This window comes from Gymnoscopelus braueri (genome assembly GCF_963280865.1).
Source record: "Gymnoscopelus braueri genome assembly, chromosome: 12".
Classification (NCBI taxonomy): Eukaryota; Metazoa; Chordata; class Actinopteri; order Myctophiformes; family Myctophidae; genus Gymnoscopelus; species Gymnoscopelus braueri.
This window is the reverse complement of record NC_137614.1, coordinates 21303743-21329371: the sequence shown is the minus strand read 5'-3', so window position 1 is coordinate 21329371 and position 25629 is coordinate 21303743. Positions and strand designations below refer to the sequence as shown.

Here is a 25629-nt window from a genome sequence, read left to right as displayed (position 1 = left end):
AATCTGATGTCTAATTGACAAGTCAGCTCTTGCAATCAAATGCAGAAATAATTGCAGAAACATATTTTGATGTTTTTTTGCTGCTCTCTGTATGTTCGCAAAAGCCAGATATCTGTCATAGTGTCAAACGTGGTTATCCTGTTTGATGATAGGAACATCTTGAGTTGATAGCACCTTGTTGTACCACAGAGAAGAGGTATTAGCCGACCTGATATGTTGACTAAGTTTGTTCTGTGTGTTATTTACTACTGAAATGTTTGTTTTCTTTAATCTAATGATGATATTGTCTTTGACTAACAATACCAGTTGGGCACATCTGGTGGATGTGCCAATAAATTGCACTTAAAGGAGTAGCCCTAGAATGACTGTGATCTTACATCTTACATACAGTATTAAACACGTCCGTGTGCAGCTCGTGAAAAAGTGGAGATATTTGACCAAACACACGTTTTCTGGCAGAACTTTCACATGGATATGAAACTAGAGGACAAAATATGACTAGACGTCTTAGGAATTAATTATTGGGTGAGTACAGACGGAGTTTAGAGCACTTTTATGGCCGCGCAGATGGGCACTACACAGTGGCGGACCGAGAGAGATCTATGACTGTGTATTTGGAATACTTGAAATGTATGTAAGATCACAGTCATTCTAGGGCTATTAAAGGAGGTACAGTTTGTGGACCTTCTTTTATGTTTTATGGTTTACTAGGCCTATGCCCGTTGAGAACACATGCCCCTCCTATACTCACTGTCTGTGTCCCTTTTATGCCCATATATGGCCATGCCTAAATATGGAGTCCAGGCCAGTCTATGATGTCAGTAGGCTATATGACATCATGTTGATGAGTACTCCATATATGGGGATTCGTGGATTTATCAATATTTTGTCATAATCGTTTCCATGTTAAAAAGTTTTCATATATTTTCAAACATTTTCAAAAATAGTGGAAATAGTAGATCAACAAACTCACAACACGTGACCTTGTGAGCTTGTAGATCGGCTATATTCACTATCAATGTTTTTTGAATAAAGTATTCATATAAGTATAAAGTTATTAAATATGTTGTCACATCTGCCATGTGCAACTTTAAAGCTTAAAAGCCAAACATAAATGTCATTTTTATTCATAATGTTCCAATATTCAACGACAAAAACACAATCAAATCGTTAATCGCAATTATGTGTGACAATTAATGGTCAAGTAAACTTTCTTAATCGTGATGACAGCCCCAATGATGTAATAGTAATGGGGGGGGGGGGGCAATCGCTTTATTTAGGAAATTGTGGGCATATATTCCCTGTTTTAGGCATCTCGAGAGGGGGTTGGCGCAAAAATAACCTGGCAACCCGGGATGCCGGGTCCGCTAGGCGGTTACTGAGGAGAAGATGGTGGACTTGTCGACAACAGCGTGCTCTAAACTCCGTCCTAAACACTTCGACAAAGACTTACCTTCTCAACCTGGCATCAGATATAGATTACCCGGGGACAACCATAGATAATACACAGCGACACCACATTGTGGGAAGACGTTTTGTGTCCTCGTCGTCACACAACTCCAAATTCCAAGACGGAAGCGAGAGAGAGAGAGAGAGAGAAAGAAGAATTATTATTGTTGAAGAAGGGGAAACGTGGTGGTAATTGTTGGCTAGCTTTGGAACGAAGCTGACTGGCGTCGTGTGGTGAAGTGTAAACACAAAGTGTGTGGGTGTGAAGTTTTGGAAGATTTTTCAGCTGTCGAGAGAGACCGTGTCCCGTCCGTCGCCTGTTGCTGCTCCGTTCACACCAACTGTCAAACGTGTTAACTTGGCTGGCTGATAACAAGCTAGCTAACCGTGTTCTCAACTAGCTTGTTGTTGTGACTTTGGGGAGAAGAGACGTCTCCAGTCCAGGAGAATGCCGCGGAGTAAGAAGGGGAAACGTGGCTCCACTAAGCCGGGTAAGTGTGCCGTTTTTATGGGGCGGGTGAGACCTGTTTGCTAGACCAGTGGTTCTCAAACCTGTTCATTTCAAGGACCCCCAGTTTACTATGTATTTTAGGCCACGGACTCCCGTAACTCTGAGAGTGCCATTTGAACACACATAGTTACCAGTCATTTAGCTGGAAACCCCTCAAAGACCCCTGGGGGTCCCCGGACCCCACTTTGAGAACCACTGTGCCAGACGTCGGTTAAGCCCCTGACAACAATGGCTCAGCGACGACTTCTAACGTCAGTTCTAACGTGACCGTTACAAAAGGACACTGTTTATAACGCGCCACACCTAATGGCATGACTGTCTGACTGTTAGCCCGGCCGGCTTTTGCCATCATGCCATGATTCCTATTATGATGCCATATGGCAGCAAAGATAAAGTGTCACCTCATGTGCTAGTTGGTCAGTTTAGCTTCCCTATGGACCGACTATCAAATATGCATTTTATCGAGTCTGACATTTCCTATCTATGATATATATGCAAATGTAGAAATCGATCAAATGCATCTATGATAGTCCTGATCCAAGGCTAGAAGTTGTGTATGTAATGGCAATATGTGTACTAGTGTGAAAACATACACAGCATATCCTCAGTCAGTGTTAATTTAACCCCGAGTCTGAGTGTACTGTACAAATATAACTACATCTGTGCACTAATACACTTAGTTAAATATTTATTATTGCTAGATATGCTTTGTGTAATAACTTTGCTACATGATCGCAACTTGAGGATATGTGGACATGTGGACAGACGTGACATGTTTGTAATCGTGAATAGTTAATCGCATAGATCATGCAGGAGAATAGCTTAACTTGCAAAATCGGACCACATGTAAGGTTAACCGCAGAGGTGCGTGCTATTTTTAGCAGGAGTGGCCTGTCACTGAAATGAGCATACATAGAGCTGGGTGGAAATCGTCTACTAGCCCAAAATGGGAATAAGCAAAGAGGCCTTTTAGATTTCCTGTTAGTTTACATGTGTATTGGGGTGTATTTGATGCAATAATATCGCTACATAGGCATAGCTTTAGGTGAGAGAGAGAGAATGATGGTGTGAATCATGCATGTGCCTGGCTGCACGTACGGAGGCGCCTCCACGCGGTATGGAATGACGTAGGCGGGGAGCACATACAGTTATCACGTGTAGCGCCTACATACAACACACTCTTCTTGAGGGCGGTTTGCAGATGCCTGTAGGGAGACATGGAGGAGGTTCACAGTATGAGAGAGAGAAAGGCCTCTTAGTGCTCTCAAATGCTTGCATAGTTTCTACCTTAGGAAATGTGTACAGTACATTTATAAGCTTATGGCTTAATTTGTTATCATTTGTTGTATGGCTAGTAGTATGGTGCAATGCTGCAGCAAGCACTGTGCAACATAGAAGTATTGACATTTGATTATTGGTTTAGTCAGCTCATACCTGTTATGATGCTCTCTTCTCTCCTTCATGGCCACCCCCACCCCATTAATTGCATCCTTTAATTTCAACCATCCTTTTTTATCCCTTCATCCCCATCATCCATCCATCCATTCCCCCATCTATGCTTCCATCGTTCTTTCTTTTCACTCACTCATTCATCCATCCATCCATCCTAACATCCATTCATAAATTCCTCACTCCACCACTCCATCCATCCCTGCCTCCCGTCACCCACCGACCTTCCTCCGTTGTTCCCTCCCTCCGTCCTTCCTCTTCTAGGCTCCCTACGGCAGGAGGTTCTTCAGCTGCAGCTGTCAGCTAAAGCTCCACTCTCATTGAAAGGTAACCCCCCCCATCCAAATACATGGCCCTGCTCTACCTTTTCAGGCACAACTTGACTTGTGCTCAGAACTCCACTGTGTTGCACGACGAGCTCTGATAGCCCTGCACGTGCCAACAGCCTCCACATGAAGCTTTCACAACTACGTTTGAGAGCTGGATTCGTCCTGGATTCGGGTATTACTTGCTTTTGCTGAGTCAAATGCTTTGCTATGATATCTTTGTCTCCCATGCACAACCAGTAGACCTGATCATATCAGTTGCTTAGGCTAACCCCACTGTGTTGCATGATGAACGGCAAGTCCACCACTTGTAGTTTTAACAATTTTACAAGTTGGATTCCTTTCTTGAACATTACTTGCGTTCCCTCCAAAGTGAAGCTGTAAGTATCAGCTGCATTTATTCCTCCTTTAAAGCATTGCTGGCTTTGGCTGCATGCTTTACCAAAATAATAACTATAACTTTATCTTTAATAATTTTTTTTTTTTTTACTGTTAACAGCTCTTTATTGCATGGCGTACAACACGGTTAATGTAGCCCATTATGTCAAACTGAACTGGATTCATTTGTTGAACTCTTCCCTCCTAGTGAATTTGGTTACTTAAACCGGGTTCAGAGTCAGACTACACAGCTTTTTTGTCTTTCACGATGGTTGTCAGATTCTGCGACTATACTGCAATGAATTCTTTGCTCCGTCTTGGTCGGTAGACTGGCCAGTGGCCACACTACAAGTATGACACCGATCAATCATCGTTTTTGCGCGAGATTGGACAAGCGGATCAAGAAATGTTGTCAATCATAGCGCATATCATCAGGCTGAATTTGTGTAGTCTGAATCGGCCATTACTGACTCGCCCACGCTGGCACATGTCATCTTTTGATACAAGAAGTAGTCACTCAGTACTGTCAGTCATGAAGCCCCTGGGCTACATGACGTGCACCAAGCAAGCACATCAATCCCCACCGTGTTCTTCTGATCTTAATGCTTGCCGACTTCTAGATGGCAACCGTTGGCTTGCTCAGCTTTACTGTCTCACACACCACCCCATTTCCTCATTTATTTCCTGTGCCGTACATTATTAATTTGTCATGCGTCATTACATGGACTTTAATGTAATTAATGACGCATTTTCTCTACTATGTGCAGTATTATGTTTATCCCTTTGCTGCAGATTTCACTTTGGTTCTAAAAGCATATTAGAATTTGAAGCTCATTCATGAACTAATCTTGAACACTAATTCAATGACGGTCTCCACATGGAGGGTCGTTCTTCTTGTGTGAACTCCCTCCCTTCCTCATCCTTGCAGCTAATTTCATCCACAAATGGCTGCCGTGACCTGGTCCTATTTGATCACTGTCCATCATGTCCTGCAGTGCTGCCAGTCATCTTGTTCATTTGAATAATAATCTTATCTGCCTTGCCATATTTCTGCGGCTGACATTGAAAATGCCATTCATCCAGTCATTGCTTTAGTGTAAGGTTACTTTGTAAATCTCACTTGCACCTTTCTCTCACTGTCTCTCTACCTCTAGTCTCTCTCTGTTTCTCTTTCTCTACATTTGAAGGACCCCCATTCTTTTGTGTGTCCTGGCATCTCACTGTTTCATCCATTTATGTTATCTTCACTATTTAAATATTATTTATTCCGCACGTTTATTGGCCCCTAACTGGTCCTTCATACTTTTAAATAGAAACTCTGTTCGGCCATAGGCTTTCTACCTGTGGAACCACAAAATGGCTGCCACTGCTATGCTCTATATCTCTAGTCTTGACCCACAGTCTGTGCACCACCTATGATTTGGCAGTCACTGAAGCACTTCCTCTCAGAATGTCTCCTTGATCTGTACAACATGTGAGTGAACGCTGTGTAAAGCCAGAGTAATGTAGTGGAAGTGAGACGTGGTCGGGAGCACACACACACTCACTTTATGATGTGCAGTTGTGTATATTGGGGAGTCATACAGATCAAGGATGACTGTTGAGACTTTGTAGTGTGTGGGTGTGGGCAGGCCGGTTGGCCTACTGGTCAGAGACCATCCTGTAACCAAAAGATCATAGGTTTGATTTCAGCAGCCATCATGTCAGATTGTCTGTGAGAAAGACACTGCTATGGTATACCTTTATTTATCCTAGGCGGAAATTCAGTTTCAGCTTCACTAGCTAATGGCTGCTCAGATGGTCATGATGAGTGCTCGTAGGGGAGCTAGCTGTTAGTGGCTGACTATCCCACCAAAAACACATGCAAAGTTGATTTGGTAAAATGCTTTCATTTCAGACAAGAATTTTGAGATCAATGCCTTTCCTTTGTGAAATAAACTGGGAAAACCACGGTCCACTCATTTCGGTAAATGAAAAGTATATCTCCAACGGCCGCTAGCCTAGTTAGGCTCTAATGTAATCTGACAGCGTGTTGCTGGTGTGAGTCCCGATCCCGACGGCCTTTGCTGCATGTCACTCCCCATCTCTCTCCTCATTTCCTGTCTACCTACCTACTGTACTATCAATAAAGGCATAAAAAGTCCCAAAATAAATATTTAAAAAAAGAATAAAAGTACATTTCCAATCATCATTCTAACAGTCATTAGATACTGTGCTACCATTAATTCACCCATGAGGCAGCCACTGCATTACAATACTGATAAGATACTTAGACACTTGCGGAAGTTGATGGTGAACTGCATGCGACTGCTGTGTGTCAAAATTATATATTTTAGCAGAATATAGGCACATGTTGCAATATAATTATCATAATAAATGATAGTTTAAATGACTAGTATGTAGTAAACGGAATAGTAGGGGCAGCACCGTTTAGGCGACTAGGTGCACACATCCCTAAGGCCTAGAGATATATTTACTGTCCTACAGTGTAACGTCAGCACAGATTTGTTAGTTGGACTTTTGCCCCACCTCTCTCTGAGCCATAACTGTGTGATACTATAATCTGAACGAGGTTTTTACAGCCCAATCATGACATCAGTTCCATTCCATCTGAAAGCTCCAGAGCCCCTCTTATTTATTCTAAATCACTACCAGTCTGGTATCCCGTAACGTTCACTGCATCCAACAGCAGTCATGCTGCATCGTCAGCATTTACTCTCTCAGAAAGGGATGTTTTACAAGCAGCCTAGACAGGGTATGATGTAGTGTGTGTGTGTGTGTGTGTGTGTAATAGATCTGAGTCTGAGTTAGTTGAAATGAGACTTTCAGCTGATATACAGTATCTCAACATGTAGTAAAAACTGATTAACTGTGGCTAGGTGCAAACCCAGTCGCTACGTCATAAGTTAAGTTTAAATCCAGTTCGTGTACTGACTGAATGTATGGCATGCGTCCATCTTTTTGCCTGTACAGATAACGTTACCGTATCCCCCCGCCTCCCTGTCCCCCTTTCCCAGACCCCTCCCACTTGCGGCCGATGCGTTTTTATTGGATAGATGCCACACACATCAACAGACGCATGAAAGAGAGGGAGAAGGAGAAAACCGAAGGAATGACAAGATGCTGAATGGCGCTCAAAAACAAGTTTGAAAACTTATAGATAGTTATATAGATAGATAGATGTCATTGTGCATGTAGTCTATTGTGCTACATTGTGGGGTTATATAGGCTATATTATATACACACTATATTTCTATCTATCCTTGAAAAAATAGAGATGGATATTGCCATTTTAATGCAATGACAGAGCTTATTTGTCATTGTGCATGTAGTCTATTGTGCTATGTTGGGGGGTTATATATACAGACAACCAGGAATAGTTTGGTGACCACAGGAGAGACCGTTGACAGCCGGAATGTAGACGGCATCCCGGGAGCAGTATGGGTTAGCGCCCCAGGCTGTGTCTTCCGTGAGGAAGAAGCCCAACAAACCCACGGTGAGGCCTTTAGGAGGGCCATTCAAGCAATCCGCAAGTGGAGCCTGCAGTACCACCACGGCCCAAGGAACCATCACGCCAGAAGGAAATGTTTGGATCCGGCGGTGCACCGGATCTGGCGCAGCGCTCAGGTCCTGGACCTGGTGAGACGAAGGAGGAGCCCGGCCAGGAGACAACCCACAGAGCCTAGTCCCTCCACGTGCCAGAGCCTCCCAGAGTCCCGGCAGAGTACTTCCGGAGAAGCGGACTGAGTGGCCCTGTCTTTCCCTATAGGACTGACCGTGGGTAGCTACTGGGACTGGGGCTTGATCAACCCTGGCTGGGTCACCTGGGTGAGGGTGTATGTTGTATGTTGCGAGACCCGAAACACCCGATGACCCCAGGCTACAACACTGATGATACGTCCCAGTTGCATCCATGTGATGTTTTTCGGTGTCCGGGACGAACCAGCTAACTCCATTTTCAGCTTTTTTTTTTTTTTTCATAAATCAACGCTATTGAACACCCTTTACGTCTGTGTAAAAAATCTAAACATTTGAACCAATGAAAAGTATTAAAAAGCGCCTCTGACGAAACCTCCCAACTCCATTGGATCCTCAAACTGTCCGTCAAAAACAAACTCCCCCTCTCTACTCTGCTGCAGCCTTTTCCCAACACAGAACAGAGCGCGCTGCGCAGTGAACGAGGAGGAGTATCACGTAAACAAACTCCCCGTAGTCTGTTAAAACTATGCAGTGTACCTGTTTATCAAACTTAGCACTGACGCTAATGTTATGAAAACAAGTAATTATATTTCTAAAATCTATGAAGTGTTTAATGAAGAGCAATGTGACAAGAAGAAAGGAGTTGATAGCATTTCTGTCGCGACTCGCGCTAGTTCTACTGAAACTCCAATTCTGTGAACCCCTCTTTGCAAAAGTTACTGTAATATTTAAAGTCCTGTTTATTATTGTTGGCCTATATAAGTGTCATGAAGCATCAGGGCATTAATTCACACGTTGTTGTGATGCATTGTGAGCTTGGAGATCCATTGTTAGCTTTTGGAAATTTGTACCCTTTTGAAACCTCTCCCTCAGCAGCAAGTGGAGCTATTGTTGTTTGGACACCTAACTCCATTTCAGCTTGATTTCTGCTCGTCTGAAACTATCTCCACTTGCGCTGGATTTGGGTAAAGTGGTGATAATATAATGACACATGCAAGTATCTGACGATATATAAAGTCACTATACCAACTTTGATGAGGCAGTATTCCTTTGTTTTAAAAATATAAGGTTTTCTTCATTTCCCGATAAACGTATATTTTGTTTTTTCGTTTCCTGAACAATGAGCGTTTTGGAGTTAGCAGGTTCGGGCTGGACAGCAGAGATATATAACAGTATTCTATCTATCTTTGAAAAATAGATAGATATTGCACTTGCAAAAAATAATAGATCTACAAGACTTTATTTGGCACTGGCTGTGTGAGTGTACAAATTGAAGTTTGGTTGTACTGTTCAGTCACTTACAAAATAGTAAAAAAAGGAATCGTGACAATATTGTGGATAGTCATCCTATCTGAAAAGATTGTTATTTTTGCCATATCGCCCACTCCCTGAGGTATTCTCTCTCAAAGGAGCTTGCAATTAGTCAAGTAACACAATTACTGTAGCACTGTCCTGAAGGAAAGATTACAGAATTAAATGGATTCAAATGTTCCATATCAGCTACATTGTCTGTATAGGCATTTAAATGACCCATTGTTCAAATACATATTGGTCAAAGAAAGGAGTTGAACAAAGCATTCTTTGAATAGGCTGTGAAAGTAACTTCTAGCATGAAGTAGGTTTTGCTGGAAGTTAGGTAGCGACTTTGAAGGCTTGAATGCCTAAATGGCAAGTAACCCAGTAATAGGGAAGTATAGCCCTGTACAGTAATTACATTGCGTTTCCCACTTTCACTGCTGCAACAATCACTGTGAACTCTGGTTCACCCTGGCAAGACCTTGTTGACCTTTCAAAACACGCTCACACAAAATGAATGCCTATTCTGCACACACACAAGTACACAAACATGCACACAAAAATACAGAGTGAATGGCTATTACACACACACACACACACACACACACACACACACACACACACACACACACACACACACACACACACACACACACACACACACACACACACACACACACACACACACACACACAGAGAGAGACTGAATGCCCCTTCTGGACATACACAACCTGAATAAATGAATGGTCTCGCTAGTCTTCAGTAATCCCAGCAACAGTAGAAAGCCCTTAGCCAGCAGGAACACCACAGTTAGCCTAGCTTAGCTTAGCCTGCCTAGCTCTTGTCTCTTGTCCAGCTTATGTATGTCCATGTCCACTCCCAGCATTACAAACCTTTGTACATGCTTAAGCTCTCAAAATAGACCTAGACTCACATGTACACTTGCACACATAAACTCACAGTAGTGAATTCAGAAATACTTAATTTGCTTACTTTTTAAATGTGCTTAATGTAGGATATTATGCTCCCTTGTGTGTAGATGCAGAGCAAAACTGTTATGATTACCTGAATTATTACTGTGACATGGTTGAACTTGAAGTCACAGACTTCTATGATTGTAGCCCTGGCGGAGCCCTAAGGATGGCGATGTTCGTTGGTTTGTTGGTTGATCTTTTTATCCAACACTTGAGAGATACTGTATGTCAAACTACTGGCTGGATTGCCATGCTGTATTGTCATGAAATTTGCTGTGCACCTTCATGCTCCCCAGAGGATGAACCCTACTGATTTTGGCAACCACATGGCCTCTAATCTTGTGCCACCCTCGGGACAAAGTGTCAACTTTACACACAATCTCTTAATCTAGGGCGACCCTTATGGGTCGATCACACCAAGATGCGTCGCTACAGGTATAGCACTGCAAGAATAGAATCCATCAGTAGGTCATAAAGAAGTCTCATGAAAACTGTGGTGCTTTTTTCTGCTTCGTAGCGGTAATTCTGCTAAGCCACCTGACTGTGTGATTGCCCCCTTAGGCCAACATTTCCACTAGTGTTTGTTTTAAAGTTGCTGTTTGCAACACACACACACACACACACACACACACACACACACACACACACACACACACACACACACACAGTACACACAGTTCTGGCATGTTCATTGGTTCAAACCACTTTGGTCTGGTTGGGTGTAAGGAGCACCACAGCCTCTAGAGGCAACTAGCAGGGCTTTTAGTCCCTTAGTTTAATAGGGTGCTCAACTACCTTTAAATATTTTATGAAAAATTAGTTTGCTTTTGTGAGGTGTCATAGCCCTTCACGTGAGCTCTGCCCAGTTCTTTGCACGCGACCAACTGCTCCCAATTTATCCCTCATGTATGTGTGTGTATGTTTACATTTCTATAAAGAGTGCTCTGCTGGTGTAGTGTTACTGACAGAACCAAACAGCTGAACAGTAGAGTGAGGCTGGTCACCTTCCTTCACCCTGATTACACAGCTGTCTGGGAAATGACCACTTTGGTTGTGGTTGGTAAAGCCCTTTATTTTGACAGGTGAATAACCAATCTGCAACTGTTATAAAGTGCAATTTGGCTGAAAAAATATGAAAGGCTGTCGGCTAGAATTGGCGGTTCTCTGCTTGTGTTTGCTTCCTCTCAATGAGGTGAGGTCACAACTCCAATGTTCTAAGTTACACAATGTTCCCTATTAAGGGTGCAGTTGTAAATTCACTTGGAAAATCTCAACGTTTTCAACGTCACGAGTCAGTGCTCTGAAATCAGTTGATTTAGATCTGTCTGTTTAGATACTCGTTAACCAACATTTTCAATTTGAATCTTTACAATTCATTCAAATGAATAAATATTGCGATTAATTCCTCTGGCACTTTTAGATTGGAATGTTCAGATGCTCGGATAAACCAGCGTTTCACTCCCAGTGTGTGTGCACTTTTTCGAACGACCACTCTTAGGCCATGACCCCATTGTAACAATGAAAACCTTTAGTCCTTATAAGTTTGATCTGGGAGACATTTTACATCTCCTTGTCTGTTATCTTGACCATCTATGTCTCATTCTGTCCTGTAGGAGGTAAGAATGGGGTGAAGGGAGAGTCTGGAGCCAGCGATGATGAGCTGGCCTCTGACGTTCTCAGCCACTATAGTAGTGGCAGTGGAAATGCATCTGTACAAGAGGAGGGAACAGGTGGGTACACATACTGCATACATACAGTACATACATACATTACTTGACACAATGCTAATAATGAAGCGATCAACATAATAATACTGATAAGGAATGCTATTACTTTGAATATTTAAGGTCCTATGACATGAAATTGATCGTAGTTTTGGTCTTTTTTGGGGGTTCTCTGACATCAATTCTACACCAAAAGCCTTAAATTCGAACACACAGTGGTTTTTGTTTTTGTTTGTAGTCTGACCGCTTTGTGTTTTGGATGTGTACCAGGAGGAGGAGAGCCGGTAGACGAGCAGACCGCCCAGGAGGAGACGGAAGACAAACTCAAGCAGTGTATTGACAACCTGATGGATAAGAGGTGCATCTTAACCTAATCTAATCAGCAGCAGCTGTAGTAGTCCAGCTCCGTTGTGGACGTGTGATATTGCATTAGGAGGCTCAGGAATGAACTCAATGTGAAGATTCTGTGTGGGTTTTATGAGAGATTGTGGTTGGTATAATAGAACCACTTTATCATCATCTACCTTTTATTGCCAGTCTACCTCTCTGGCATTTTCCATATTCTCTCTTGTCCTCCTGTCCCAATCGTTTTAGATTTATAGGTTTTAGTTAAATTAACATAAGAGTGTATACTGTGCATGTATGCCACCTCAAAAATAGACCAATCACAGCTCATTGACACTGTATAGTCTCTTTGCAGACAGACAACCAGTTGTGTGAAAGTTGTATTGCAGTTGATAAACTATAAAAGCCTTTTTTCACCTACATAGTTTTGTACGATTAAGTATTTCTAATGATCGGTATTTCCATTTGGCCAAAGGAGATGTTGATCATCACCACCACTTTAGTAGACATGGAGTCAAAGCAGATTTCAGATTTCTCCTGTTCAGATTTCTCCTGTACAGTGCCACTTCTATACCGAACAGCACATTGTGATTTGTGCAGCTTTGTTCATGAACTGCACACCTTGAAACTTTCTATTGATAGCGGATGATTGGACACGGAGCCTATGTTCTTAAAGGAGGAGTTCACCCAAAAAATGACTTATTTTCTATCAATTACACACCCCATGAAGCCTTGATTTCATGGATTTATTTTTGTTTTTGTGGCATTCCTAAGACAATAATTTGATTATAATAAATTTGTCCCCATTGATTCCGGTAGGAGACACAAATGCATTTGTGTCTCCTACCGGAATCAATGGGGCTAAATTTATTATAATCAAATAATAAAGGAAGGAATGCGACAAAAACAAAAATAAATCCATGAATTCAAGGCTCCATGGGGTGAGTAATCAATAGAAAAAAAGTCGTTTTGGGGGTGAACTACTCCTTTAAGCTCTTATTTTGTTGCTTTTATTTAGACAGGACTGTGTAGAGAGACCGGAAGTTAAGTAGGGGCAAAGACTTGCAACACAGGTCTCCAACTGAAATTGAAAAAGTCACTTTTGGTTGACGCACAATCCGGTCAGCTAATAGTGTATCCCCAATCTTTTATGTGCCCCACTCTGTCCCTCTTCACTCATTCTCTCTGTTTCCCCCGTCCCTCTTTATCTCTCCTTTTACATTAATTTCCGTTTCAAATTATCACTAAATATGTGACACTTGGGTGGTGTGGGGGTAAAGTTCCTCCACTGTACATCTGGCTTCGCCGGGCATCCCATCCTAACAAACACAATTGGTCATATTTGAGGATGGGAAGCCAGGTGGGGAGGGCAATCTCTGTTGCTGCTCTAGCTACTCCGACAGGCTAGTCAAGGCGCCTGTTCAGTGGGGAGCTGAGCTGGGAGGAATGGTGTGTACCTCTGCATGTATTATGTCCGCCCGGTAAACTCCTCTCTGTAATGTAAAAAGAAGTGGACTGGCGGCATCATGTGTATAAGATGCATGCCTAACTCCCATGCTTGCCTAGTCCCTCCCTGAGACCAACCAGTTGTACTACCCTTGTGCTGTTGGGACTACAGTACAAGGATACTGGGGAATTGACCAAATGACTAAATTGGGAGCAGGGATGGGATGGGATGGGGGAAATAGAATTGGGGGAATAAAAAAAAGACTCAGAATAGTGGGTTTTTAATAAAGCGTCTTCAATTTCGAATTCTTTCTGTGTTAGTGCGAAGACTCGTCTTGCGGCTCTGGAGTCTTTGCGTCAGGTCTTCTGCTCCAGAGTGCTGTATGACTTCTTGATAGAGAGACGCCTCACCATCAGTGACTGCCTAGAGAGAAGCCTCAAGAAAGGTGAGAGATGGAGAAGAGACGTGTGAGAGACGGAAAGACAGCTGTATTTGTTTGCCTTGGAACGAAAGTAGATACAAGAAATGTGAGACAGACTGTGTGAAACACATGAATGGTGTTAAAATGTGCACGTACTTGTGCCTTCCTGCTTTCAATTCTCATTTTCTAGCCATCTAAAGTAGAAATAGCTACTATTTCTAATAGAAATTATATAGAAATTATCTATCATATATATCTTGTTTCGATTGGTTGCCCTTTGTCCTTGTTTTACCATGAAAAGGGAACTCAAGTGTCAACAGCAAACACCTGTCTCTCTCTCTCTCTCTCCTTTTCTCTCTAGGGGGAGGAGAGGAGCAGGCAGCAGCAGCCACAGTGTTCTCCCTGCTGTGTGTCCAGCTGGGAGGAGGAGATGAGGGCGAAGAGGGCTTTAAGATGCTCCGCCCCATCCTCAGCACCATCCTGATTGACGGCTCTGCCAGCATATCAGCACGCCAGAGTGTGAGTGACCACTGTAACCCAGCTCTGAAAGTATGGTTGGAATTAATTTTGGGCCACTTTTTTCACTTGTTTTCAACAGTTTGTTCTCAGCAACTACATGTCTCTTCCAAACATCATGGCTTGCGTTTATGAGGTTCTGCATATAATTGGGGCTCTCCAAGTTGATTATGTCTCAACTTTAGCCCTGTCCTGCCACCCTCATGTCGTTACGTTAACTTTTTTCTCAAACTTTGTATTGCATATGTGTAGTACATCTTTGTGTAAAAGTGTGTCTTAAATTGGATTTAAGACCTAATAGGAAGGGGTATACTATTCCAAAGCCTCGGGCAGCAGTGGAGAACGCACAATAACCATTACACTTGAATCGGGACTGTGGAATAAACTAAGAAGGGAAAGGGAAAGGTTCCTAGCACGGTGCTCGGGTGGTGCAAGGGTACAGTCCCTGCCCACACTCATCAACAGCAGCAATTAGGGAACTCAAGCATCAACAGCAAACATCTCAATCTCAATGCACCACAGAGGGATTGAATCCTTTGTGGTGCATCTGGCTTTGCTGGGTACTCCAACCAACATATTTGGCTGTGTTTTAGGGTGGGAACCCGGGCGGGGAGGGCGATCTCTGTCGCTGCACTAGTGACTTTGACAGGTTGGTCATAAGGGATAAAAACTAGTTTGGATAGTACATGCATTGCATCCTCCCGATGAAATTGGAAAGAAGCAGCTGGTGATTTCATATGTATCGTGGAGACACATGCTCGTATACACCCACCCGCATGACCAACTGTAGGCATTAGCAGTGACAGGGACTACACATGTGGCCATTTTTCTCCATGTTTCTATTACACATACGCTGACCTCCATTGTCACGCAGCTGTCGAGGGACTCCATAACTGAAAATGCAATTAATAGTATAAAAACAAAAAGCCTGTTCCACCCTAAGAACATGACCAAACCCACGTATGAAATTGTTATAGTTTCTTCTGACAGTTCGTTCACTTTTGGGTCAAGTGCTGTTGAAAGATGATGAAACGGCCAAAGCTCCCCCCTCTTTCTTTTTCTACCTAAAATCTTTTTCCTGCTGATTTTGGCTCAGCTGGTCACATTTGGGTGGGTTCTGTCTTTCCCTTCAGGCTATTTTTCAGTTTCTGATGTGACAGCTGTGTCTTCTGACCTCTTGAGGATAATTACACCCTTTCTGGCTGCCATTCTCTGTTTTAAAAATAAACACTGTTTTTTTCTGTCTGTGTTTAAGGGATGCACACAAACACACCCTCTATGGTCACACCATGCTCCACTCAGAGCCGTCTGGGAGAAATGCGGGGCCCTGTGCGAAGTCGCGTGCGTGCGTGCGTGCGTGCGCGCCCGCGCGCCCCCATCCCCGCGCGCGCGGGGATTTTTTGGTGGTTTTGGGCGGATATTTCCGAGTTTTTGGTGGTTATTTGCGGTTATTTCTCGGTATAACTCTTACTAAACGTGAATCTGTTCACTAAAAAGTTTTTTTTGCGGGGCTCCCCCAAGCGCGGGGCCCTGTGCGACCGCACCGTTCGCACTACCCTTCCTGCGGCCCTGGCTCCACTGTTTTCCTACCGCCATTAAGTATTCTTACTAGCACCACTGATGTAGCTGTCCTGTGCACATAATACACAGCCTAAAGTCATATTTTTTGCATTGATGTGCCAGGACTAGATGAACCCTTTTCACACTTTGAAGCTGCTGCTTATGCTGGTCAGGACAAAATGTTTGATGCCTAACAAATACATTGTAAGCCAGGATTCTGGAGATGATGTATAATCATGTATACCAGTGGTGTAGAAGGGCTGGGAGTAGGCCTTCAACTAATGATTTATTTCATAATCACTTTTTTAATGCAAAATAATAATAATAATAATAATAATAATGGAGTATAAAATAATGGTAAATTCTCATCGCAAGTTACCCAAACAATTAAATTGAATTTGCTTAAAAAACACACAGAAAAATACATTTATAACATTGAACAAAGACAAGCATTCACTTTTGTGTGAAGCTGTAATAGCAAAACTGTACATGATATGTCACTGACTCATTATTCAATCAATCTGGGAACCCATCGCCAAATAAAAAGGAAAAACAACGCCCTCTGCTATTTTTTACTTATTCACTTGGCTCTGGGACAAGCTCAACGGAGCACCCGAGCGCAAGGAAACCAGGGTTTTTGGTCTGCCTTCAGCGCTCCACTTCCGGTGGTGCGACTACGTTTTCATTCCCACTAACAATATTTCTCCATGCAACACTAACACCAATTCTCCCAAAGAACATGGATCGTTTTGGTTATAAGCCCACTTGTTTCTATGATGAAAGAGCAATTTAAAATGTTACTAACTTTCCGTGGTCTTGTCGGCTTCGAGGACGCTATTGTTAAATGAGTTTCGGCTTGTTTCTAGTGGGGAAGGAACGGCACACACGTAAATCCCGGCCACTACATTTGATTGGGTAAAGTGCGGCCTGCTTCCTGATCTGATAGCACGCCCACTTGTAACTAATGCGCACGGGTTGTCAACACGGCTACCGACAGATTCAAACGCAGAGCAGAATCTGTTCTTGAGAGATTATTATTCAATAAATATATTTTTTTCAGATATATTTTCTGTCCATTTATTATTTTCACCCATAGATAGAAGTTGATGTGAATTTGGTTTGTATACTAATTATTTGATTGTGTGTGTCTTTGTCAGTGTGCCAGGGCTCTGGGGATGTGCTGCTATGTCTCTGCTGCAGAAGAGGGAGAGGTGAGAGAAACCCTCTTAATGGCCTGTTCAAACAAGCCCTATAGCATTTAATTCTATTTTGACATAATAAGATGAGGTGTACTTATTTAATGAATGTACAGTAAGTAAAGTAAATGTACTATGCTATATGTCTATATTATTTAATGCATTATGTCCTATCTACTATTTATATTTCCTCAGATCTTTTGAATCCTCTGCACTTAATTTTGTACATGCCTCTATTACTTTCTCCTTTCATCACTCCATCTGTCTCTTTTTCTTCCAGGATCTGATCAAGTCAATGAGCCACCTGGAGAGTGTATTCATGTCTTCCTACCCCAACAGAGAGGGAACACTGCCCACACCCAAACCTGGTGACCCTGGCCTCTACAGTGCTGCCCTGCATTCCTGGGCTCTGCTGGTCACCCTGTGTCCTGCATCCAGACTGACTGTACTGTTAGACCTGTGAGTTAACACATCCACACAGCTTGTTAGGTTGTTCCATTGAGTTCTATTGAGTACATAACATGTATATTAAATTGCCCAACTGAAACCGTAACTTTACATTCAGTAAACCTGCCCAACCTTAATGATGATGATGATAATAATTCCATGCTAAAGGTTTACCTTGCTAAAGGTTTAACTTGACAGTGACACGAATTCTAGCTTTAACCCTCAACCTAAACTTTAAGCCTTTGTATTCCTAACAACATTTGGTCCACAAAATAGAATATCTAATCACAGCCATCCACCTCTCCTCTCTGTCTCTGTCACTCTCTCTGTCTCTCTGTCTGTCTCTCTGTCTTCCTTCCAGCCACCTCCCTAAATTGCAGGCCTGCCTGGAGAGCAGTGATGTAAACTACAGGATTGCTGTTGGAGAGACCATAGCTCTGCTAGTGGAACTGGGACGTGACATAGACAGCGTAAATACACATAGAGATTCACACGCACGCACGCACACGCATGCACAGTCATATGCAATTGTTAGATCAGAAGCCCAATGTACCTGCATCTCACCATAATATCATAATAACTTACAGTGAGAAAATAAGCCCCCTGGACAGGTATTATTACTGTAATAGTGGACTGTACATCATGTACTTCTATAAATGTAACACTTGAGTGTGGTAAATAATATACTGCCATGAGCTGTTGCACGAGAGTATATCATTTATTATTATTGAACCTATGGAATATTTCAGTCTTCTGTAAATATAATTGGTGTGTCACTGTGTGTGCTCGCTTGTATCTACTGTATCTGTCCTAATGTAGGATTACTACATGGAGGACAGTGTTTGCCATGTTCAAATATTTCATATGTTTCCCATGTGATTCTAACTAAATTCCATGCAAAAAAATCCAAGTTCAATCCAAAATCCACTACTCTTTTACCCCTGGACACAGTCTTTCACTCAGCACTTAGATTTATCACTGAAGAAAGCTACAGCACTCACCATTGTATCCTCTACGGTTGGTCTTCCCTCTCCGAGAGGAGAACTAGACACTGGTACCAGTTTATTTTTAAGGCTATTGATGGGAAGTTACCGCCATACATTACATTGTTGCTAGAGTGGAAAAAAAGCACTCGCCAGACCCGCTCAAGCGACTGACTCACACTCTAGGTTCCATCTGTGCAGTCTGAACTTGGAAAAACTGCTTTCTGCTTTGATGCTCCTATTTCATGGAATACCTTACAACTCGAGCTAAAAATGAACACCCTTATTTCCTATGGACAATTGAATAACTTACTCTTAAATCTTCCTACCTCAATATGTGATTGTTTTTAATTTACACATTTTCTGTTAGGTCTTATCTTGTTGTTTCTGTGTTTTTATATGTTGTATTGTTGAATTGTAGAATGTATTGTTGATTTCTCATGTGTGTGTAATCTTGTTCTGTAATTTCGACAGCATTGCAAATGAGGGTGAACCTCAATGCTCTTTTCGAGAATAAATAAAGGTTTCAATCAAGTATTTTTGTGTGTGTGCATGCAGGAATTTGAGGTGGATGACAGTGACAGTCTGTGCGAGTGTCTGAAGGGCCTGGCGACAGACGGCAACAAACACAGAGCCAAGAACGACCGGAGGAAACAGCGCTCCATTTTCAGAGAGGTCCTGCACTACATAGAGGTACGCACACACAGATACACACATGTTGTCTTTCAAATGTGTGTGTGTGTATGAGTGTGTTTTGCATTTGAAACAAGGGAATCCCTGAGAAGTGAGTATATTATATATAATAGAATATTATGATGTATCATATTATGTTTTTTTGTTTGTGTGTAAAATGGAAGACAAATCACACAACTGTGAACTGCTAGCTTTTAAACTCTACTCATTCAAACCCAACTAGTAAAGCTGCAATCCACACAACTTTTTAGTTTGTGAAGTTATTTTACCTGGTCTGTATGGTAGAGAATTATAATACAATATAATTAACACAAGTGCAGTGGTTGGAGGTGGTCTCCCTGCTCTTCTGTTGAGACGTTTAGACCCTGTGGTCAGGTAGGGACCACTACTAATTGACAAAGAACTTGCATGAAAGTCAAACAAACGCCATTATAGCACATTAAAAATGTTGCCGCTCTCTTGGGGTCTCTCCGGGTCGAATCCCAGGTAAGGACATGAAAGTTACTCTCTTCTGTCCCCCATCTCCAGAATGAAGATTTTACAGTGGAGAAGATCAGGTTTGGGGTGGAGGGCGTGTACATCGACAGCTGGATAAGGAGACGAATCTATGATGCCTTCAAGGACATCTTGGAGTCAGGAGTTAGACACCAACTGCAGGTTAGGATGTGTTCATCATACACCCACACACGCTGCTATCCAAGTCTTTTTTACTACCATGCTGTGTTTACTCCAGAGTAATAATATTAACATGACCCCTTGATGTATTGATTACTACTAATCCTTTAGGCCAGATGCCAGAATGAAGGATTTATTGCACCCTGAACAGGTCCTGGATCATTTTTGTCATTCAGTGACTTGCTCAAGGACACTAAGGACTGTAGATGTGATACCTCTCACCATCCAATACCTAGCTTACAGCACAGAGGAGAGAGACTGAGAGAAGGAGACACAGAAGGAGAGACGGAGAGCGATGGAAGCAAAAAGCAACAATTGCAAATATTATCAACTATTATGTAGTCGAGGAACTTTGATGAGACGCCATTAGCGAGCAATTAGCATCATAATAGCAGTGATCACCGTCCTGTCGATAGATGACGAGTGAGAGCGAGAGACAAAGCAGCTGCTACATCAAAACTATTTTCTAACTCTGTGTCTGTGTCGCGCTATCTCGTGTCTCTCCCACTCTGTGTCTCTCTTGGTCTCTCACTCACTCTGCTTTATGCATCTGCGTCGGTACAGCGCTGTTTGGAAGAGACGCTGCGTGTCGTTGCAACGTTTAGAAATCTCCCCAATGACAACAAAACTATGTTGACAAGACAACGTTAGTGCAAAGAGTTTCACTGGAAATCCATGTTTTATATTATCAACTAGGATGCAATAATATGGAAAATAAGTGTAAGTGTTACCATGTTTTGTTGTAGGTGGTGGCCTGCTACTATGCTTACTATTTGCTGATAACCTCAGAGCCCAAACATAAATGATAGCAGTTCCACCAAAGCCACTAGGCTGAATGAGAAACTGAAGCCATTACCAATAAAAAAAATAACAGCATGGTATTACTTATAAAAATTATACTATAATGGCAGGCACAATAACAACTGTAAACCCTTATTACCAAGCCATAATTCACAAGCTCAGATAGTGTGTGTGTGTGTGTCATAGAGGTATAATATAACTAGAGGGCGGATTGCCCCGCCCCCAGCTATTCATTTCAATGAAATTGCTCAGTGGCGTTTTGAAGCACCCGGAAGCCTGCCGGAAGTAGAATTATTGAGACGTTTTTGGGGACATTTCGAGCAGCCATAGAGTTATGAGCATGCGCACTAGTGTCCTTTTTGCGTCCTACGGCAACCCGTGTGTCAAGGAATGAACGCAAGATATTTATTAAATACACTCGAGATGCATATTTATATGTAAATGCATATGTATTTATGTATAATATGTTTACATATTTATATATATGTTACAGGGAAAATGGCATTCCAGGGAAATTGAAAGGGGTACGCTTGTTTTCATGCCCCTCATGCAATTCTGTAGAATCAACGCTAGAGGGCAATGCAAGCCAGACATGAGCCCCACACCACACACGCACGCATGCACAAACCAGCACGCACACACGCATGCGCACACGCGCGCGTGTACACACACATCCACACACACACACACACACACACACACACACACACACACACACACACACTCCAGGGGGCGGGCCTGGCGGGCTATGTTAGTGCAGTGAGTGGCACTTGGGGCAAACGCAGTCCCCACACAACATCATTTACGATTCTGTGCCTATCGGTACATAACTCGGACGGCGCTTAAGTCGACTAGCAGACCATCGGCAGGTCGTCGCGGGCACTCGCGCCTGGAGGCGCTCGGGCGCGACTCCTCTGCCTCAAGGTCTGCTAAGTCGGAGCGCCTTCCGTCATGGTCCAAAACTATACTTTATCAGCGAAAAAAAAGTAGTCCGCGGTTGTTTGAAAAAGTAATGTCCCAAGCTGGAGTCAAACCCCGGCTCCCAGTGGTAGTGGGTGGGGAGTCCAATGATTATCGAAGTGCGCCACTGAGGCTTGTACTAGTGGTGCAAAGTAACAAAGTAGATTTACTCAAGTACAATTTTGAGGTATTCGTACTTTACTTGAGTATTTCTCTCATATTATCCATTTTATTTTCAGCGTTCCCCTAGCGTAGCTTCCTGGTTAGTATGTTGTTGTTGTGGTCGTCGTCCTCGCATCAAAGCCCCGCCTCGCAGCACCGCCCCGTGCCTATAAAACAAGCGCTCGCCTGTCATTTTCCCTGGAATGCCATTTTCCCTGTGACATATATATATAGATATCTCTCGGTATGTTTTGCTCGTGCATGTATTTCTCCCCGCCTGCAGTTCCAGCTTTGGCCACTGGGGTGGCGGCTTCCTCAGCAACTCCGGGGGCTTGGTGTGTGTGTGTGTGGTGGTCTAGTGTTAATGATAGGATGAGATGTCGGACACAGTTGTGTGCTTTTTTGTGCTAAAGCTAAAGGTAATCTGACTTGCCTAAACCTGCAGAGACCTTCTAGATAAAAAAAACTCCAGGCTAAGCTGTCAACCTTGTTCATGTTTTGCATATGTCTCACTCTCCCTTTATCCATTCCTGTCTCTATCACTGTATTTCTCTCTTTCATTTCCCTCTCCTTCTCTCTCTCTTTTCTCCCCTGTCCAGTTCAACCCTCTATTGAGAGACATCTTTGGCCTGGGCGCTCCCCTCATCATGGACGCAACCGTCAAAGGCGCTAAGATCTCCCGTTTCGAGAAGGTGATAATACTTAACAATGAATAAATTCATGCAATACTTTTATTCATGTTGTATGAAAAAAATAGGATTGCGGTTAACTGTGTACACAAAAATAAATAACTATCCATTTAGGACTGATTAACTGAAAATGTATTTACTGCTGCTTTTAAAAGAAGTTCCCAGGGTTGTTTCCACGTTAGGAAAAACTGCCTTTTCATATTGTGCACCCACAAGATGTTCAAACATTTTCTTTTTCACCTTCCGATAGCATCTATTCAACTCTGCTGCCTTCAAGGCCAGGACAAAAATACGGAACAAAGTGAGGGACAAACGAGCTGATGTCATGTGAGAAAACAACACAAAAAGAAAGGAGAGGGCAACCGAGAGTTGTGGAGGAGTGGCAAGAGAGGAAAGCAGATGGAGTAACTCCACAAGTATCAGACAGAGCATCAAGGAGGAGGAGGAGACTATCTCACGAAGCTGCCTTCATCATTTTACTTCAAGCCAAGGCTGTCACTTTGATAAAGGTTGACAGTTCATATGGGTGTTTCATTTCTACTCCTCCCCTTGAAGCGTCCTCCACAAGATGGTCACTCTTTTCTCTCAGACCCAAGAGGTAGAATCATACATTTTCATATCCAGTGGAATTATGTGGAATCCCATGAGGCCATTATATGGTGGCCATTTCGTCTCCCTCCTCTAAAAAGCATTTGCTTTAAATCCCCATGGGACAAAAAACAATGTCAGTGACACTAGGCTACAATAAAGGCTAGGGCTGGGTATTGCTCGGTGTTTTGATACATTTACTATTCACGCAAAATTACATAATTCTTCAATGAGAGCTTTCTGATGCCCTTCTATGTTGGATGAAAGCATTTTGCTTTTTGAAATAGAAGCACCTTTCAGTACCTTCCAACTGGATTTATAAATCGTCTCAGAAAAAAAAATTATGGGGGAAAGTTAGGAAAAGTATTTGTAGCCTTTTATTTTCATCAAGCTCGATGCAACCTTGTTGATGCCTTTAAAAATTGCTATTGATACCAAAGATTGGTACGGTGCCAATAACAATGTCATTCTTAAATAACCACTCCTGGCATCTATCCTCTTAAGCCAGCCCACAAATTTAGCTTCACTCATTGTGATCTGGCAAGGTTCAACAGGCATTTGCTTGGGCTGTGGGTGGAGCCAATGAGCAGTTGAGAATAGACCAAAATTACTTTGCCGGTGATTGGATCAGCCTTTAACCAGTAAACTTTCATGACGTAGAACCAGCTCTGGTTCTACGTCATGAAGGCTAATGAACAAGCTCTGAACTAGCCCTGTTGTAGCGCCCAAACTAAAAAACTAAGGCCTCGCTATCCAGGTTTTTACCCTGTTATGAGAACCATACTCATTATTGTCCCGAGCCCTCCTGTGTTCTCTTCTGTCCTCTCCTCTCTTGACCCAGAACGGCTACCTGAGCTGCCAAACTAAGAACTGACGTGTGGTGTTTGCGCGTGTGTTTTATTTCTGATTTAAACTGAACACCAATGGAAATAAAATTATATACATAATGAAGAAAAACGATGCCTGCAAAAGAAATGATAAATATATATATAAAAATAAATCTAAGGGGTATTATCTTTGTATTAATATTTTTTGAAAAAAGGAAAAACGACAAACAATTTCTGGTGGTTATTTGTATGTATTTTACTTTCTAATTTATTGAAAGTGGGAGAACATTGCTATGTTGATTTTTAATTATGTTTTAAAGAAATAAAATGACTTTGGGATGGACAAAGATGACTAAAAGGAGAATTGCTATACATTTTTATGTGTATTTAAATGCAGGAAACTGTGCAATATCTATGTTGCGTGCATACAATAGGGGTTTATTCGAAGGAGACTAGTGATGTTGATGAATTATGAAACATGAGTTGGGATCACATGCCATTTCCGGAACCGCCTTTTTTAAACTGTTTTTTGCCAGGCTGTCATGTCATGGTACTAAAGAACGGTGTGCTAAGTAACCAGTGATACTAGATGGCAGATAATACTAGTATGTTGAGTGTCTCAGTCATGGAAATGTTATAGAAGGCACTTTATGCATTTGCTGACAATTCTTAATCTTTATATTACGCTTTCATGTGTGCCCTACAGGCCACATTTGCATTTCCTCCTGAAACCTGACATGGGAGCAACTGTTAACATTGGGAAAAACTAGCGCTAACGTTTTATTCTTATTTTGCTATTTCAAAAGCACACTGCCTACAAGGGGCAGTATGTTGTTGACTGTTTCTCATATTATTCACTCCGTAGTGCCTTTCAAAGGTCCCTACGCTGCCCAAAACAAAGGGCCAGTGATATGGCCTCTGGCTAAACTCTGTCAGGTGGTTCTGGTTGTAACCCCAGGTACTGTATGAGTAAGGCGCATGGACAGCTAATGGATCAAATGAAATAAAGAATATTGGGGTTGATGTTAAGCCTGTGTTTCAGAATTCAGAGTCAACTTTGTCACATCACAGGTTTACAGGTGTAAAGAAGTGGGTGACATTTTTTCTGCAAGCTCCATTTGCAGTTGGGAAGGGGGGGGGGGGGGGGGTGCAGAGAGTTTTGTTTTTCTCCTTGTTCTTCCTATCAAGAAAAATGTAAGATGTACATTTATAACATGAGTTTATTACTTTAGACATAAAGTGCAAAAGGTAGTGGGTACATGTGAGGTTGAGACTAGTGCTGGTTAATAAAAGCTATTGTATATATGGAAAATAGTTAACTGTATGTATGTATGTATGTATGTATGTACATAGCTCCCTCTGTCCCTGGGTGTGTGTTGATGTGTGTCAGAACATGGTAGGCTAGTAATGGATCAAATGTATGACTAAAGTAAAAGCAAACAAAACTAAGCACAGTAATGTGTTTCAGCTTGTCACAACATGCATAACTGCATGCATAATAATCATAGCACAC

The 25629-nt window shown here is 42.4% G+C and overlaps 1 protein-coding gene across 2 annotated transcripts; it reads left to right on the top strand.

The window, feature by feature from the left end:
* The first annotated feature begins 1351 nt into the window (after window positions 1–1351).
* On the top strand, window positions 1352–25145 carry ifrd2 (interferon-related developmental regulator 2). 2 transcript variants are annotated; one of them, XM_080445745.1, is made up of 13 exons: window positions 1352–1940; window positions 3674–3736; window positions 11696–11812; window positions 12077–12164; window positions 13919–14043; window positions 14381–14538; window positions 17253–17306; window positions 17572–17750; window positions 18100–18208; window positions 19280–19414; window positions 19943–20071; window positions 22612–22704; window positions 22952–25145. In XM_080445745.1, the coding sequence occupies exons 1-13, from the start codon at window positions 1898–1900 to the stop codon at window positions 23030–23032; spliced, it is 1374 nt and encodes a 457-aa protein (XP_080301871.1). In that variant the 5' UTR covers window positions 1352–1897; the 3' UTR covers window positions 23033–25145. The 2 variants fall into 2 exon arrangements, with proteins under 2 accessions (XP_080301871.1, XP_080301872.1); XM_080445746.1 differs by lacking the exon at window positions 3674–3736.
* Window positions 25146–25629: the final 484 nt, after the last annotated feature.

What these genes read in the sequence shown, in the direction of transcription:
- ifrd2 (XM_080445745.1), top strand. Translation starts at nt 1,898, where the DNA reads ATGCCGCGGAGTAAGAAGGGGAAACGTGGCTCCACTAAGCCGG. An exon ending in GACAACCTGATGGATAAGAG is followed by an intron (nt 12,165 to 13,918) that starts GTGCATCTTAAC and finishes TTTCTGTGTTAG; the next exon opens with TGCGAAGACTCGTCTTGCGG. An exon ending in AGGTCCTGCACTACATAGAG is followed by an intron (nt 19,415 to 19,942) that starts GTACGCACACAC and finishes CCCCATCTCCAG; the next exon opens with AATGAAGATTTTACAGTGGA.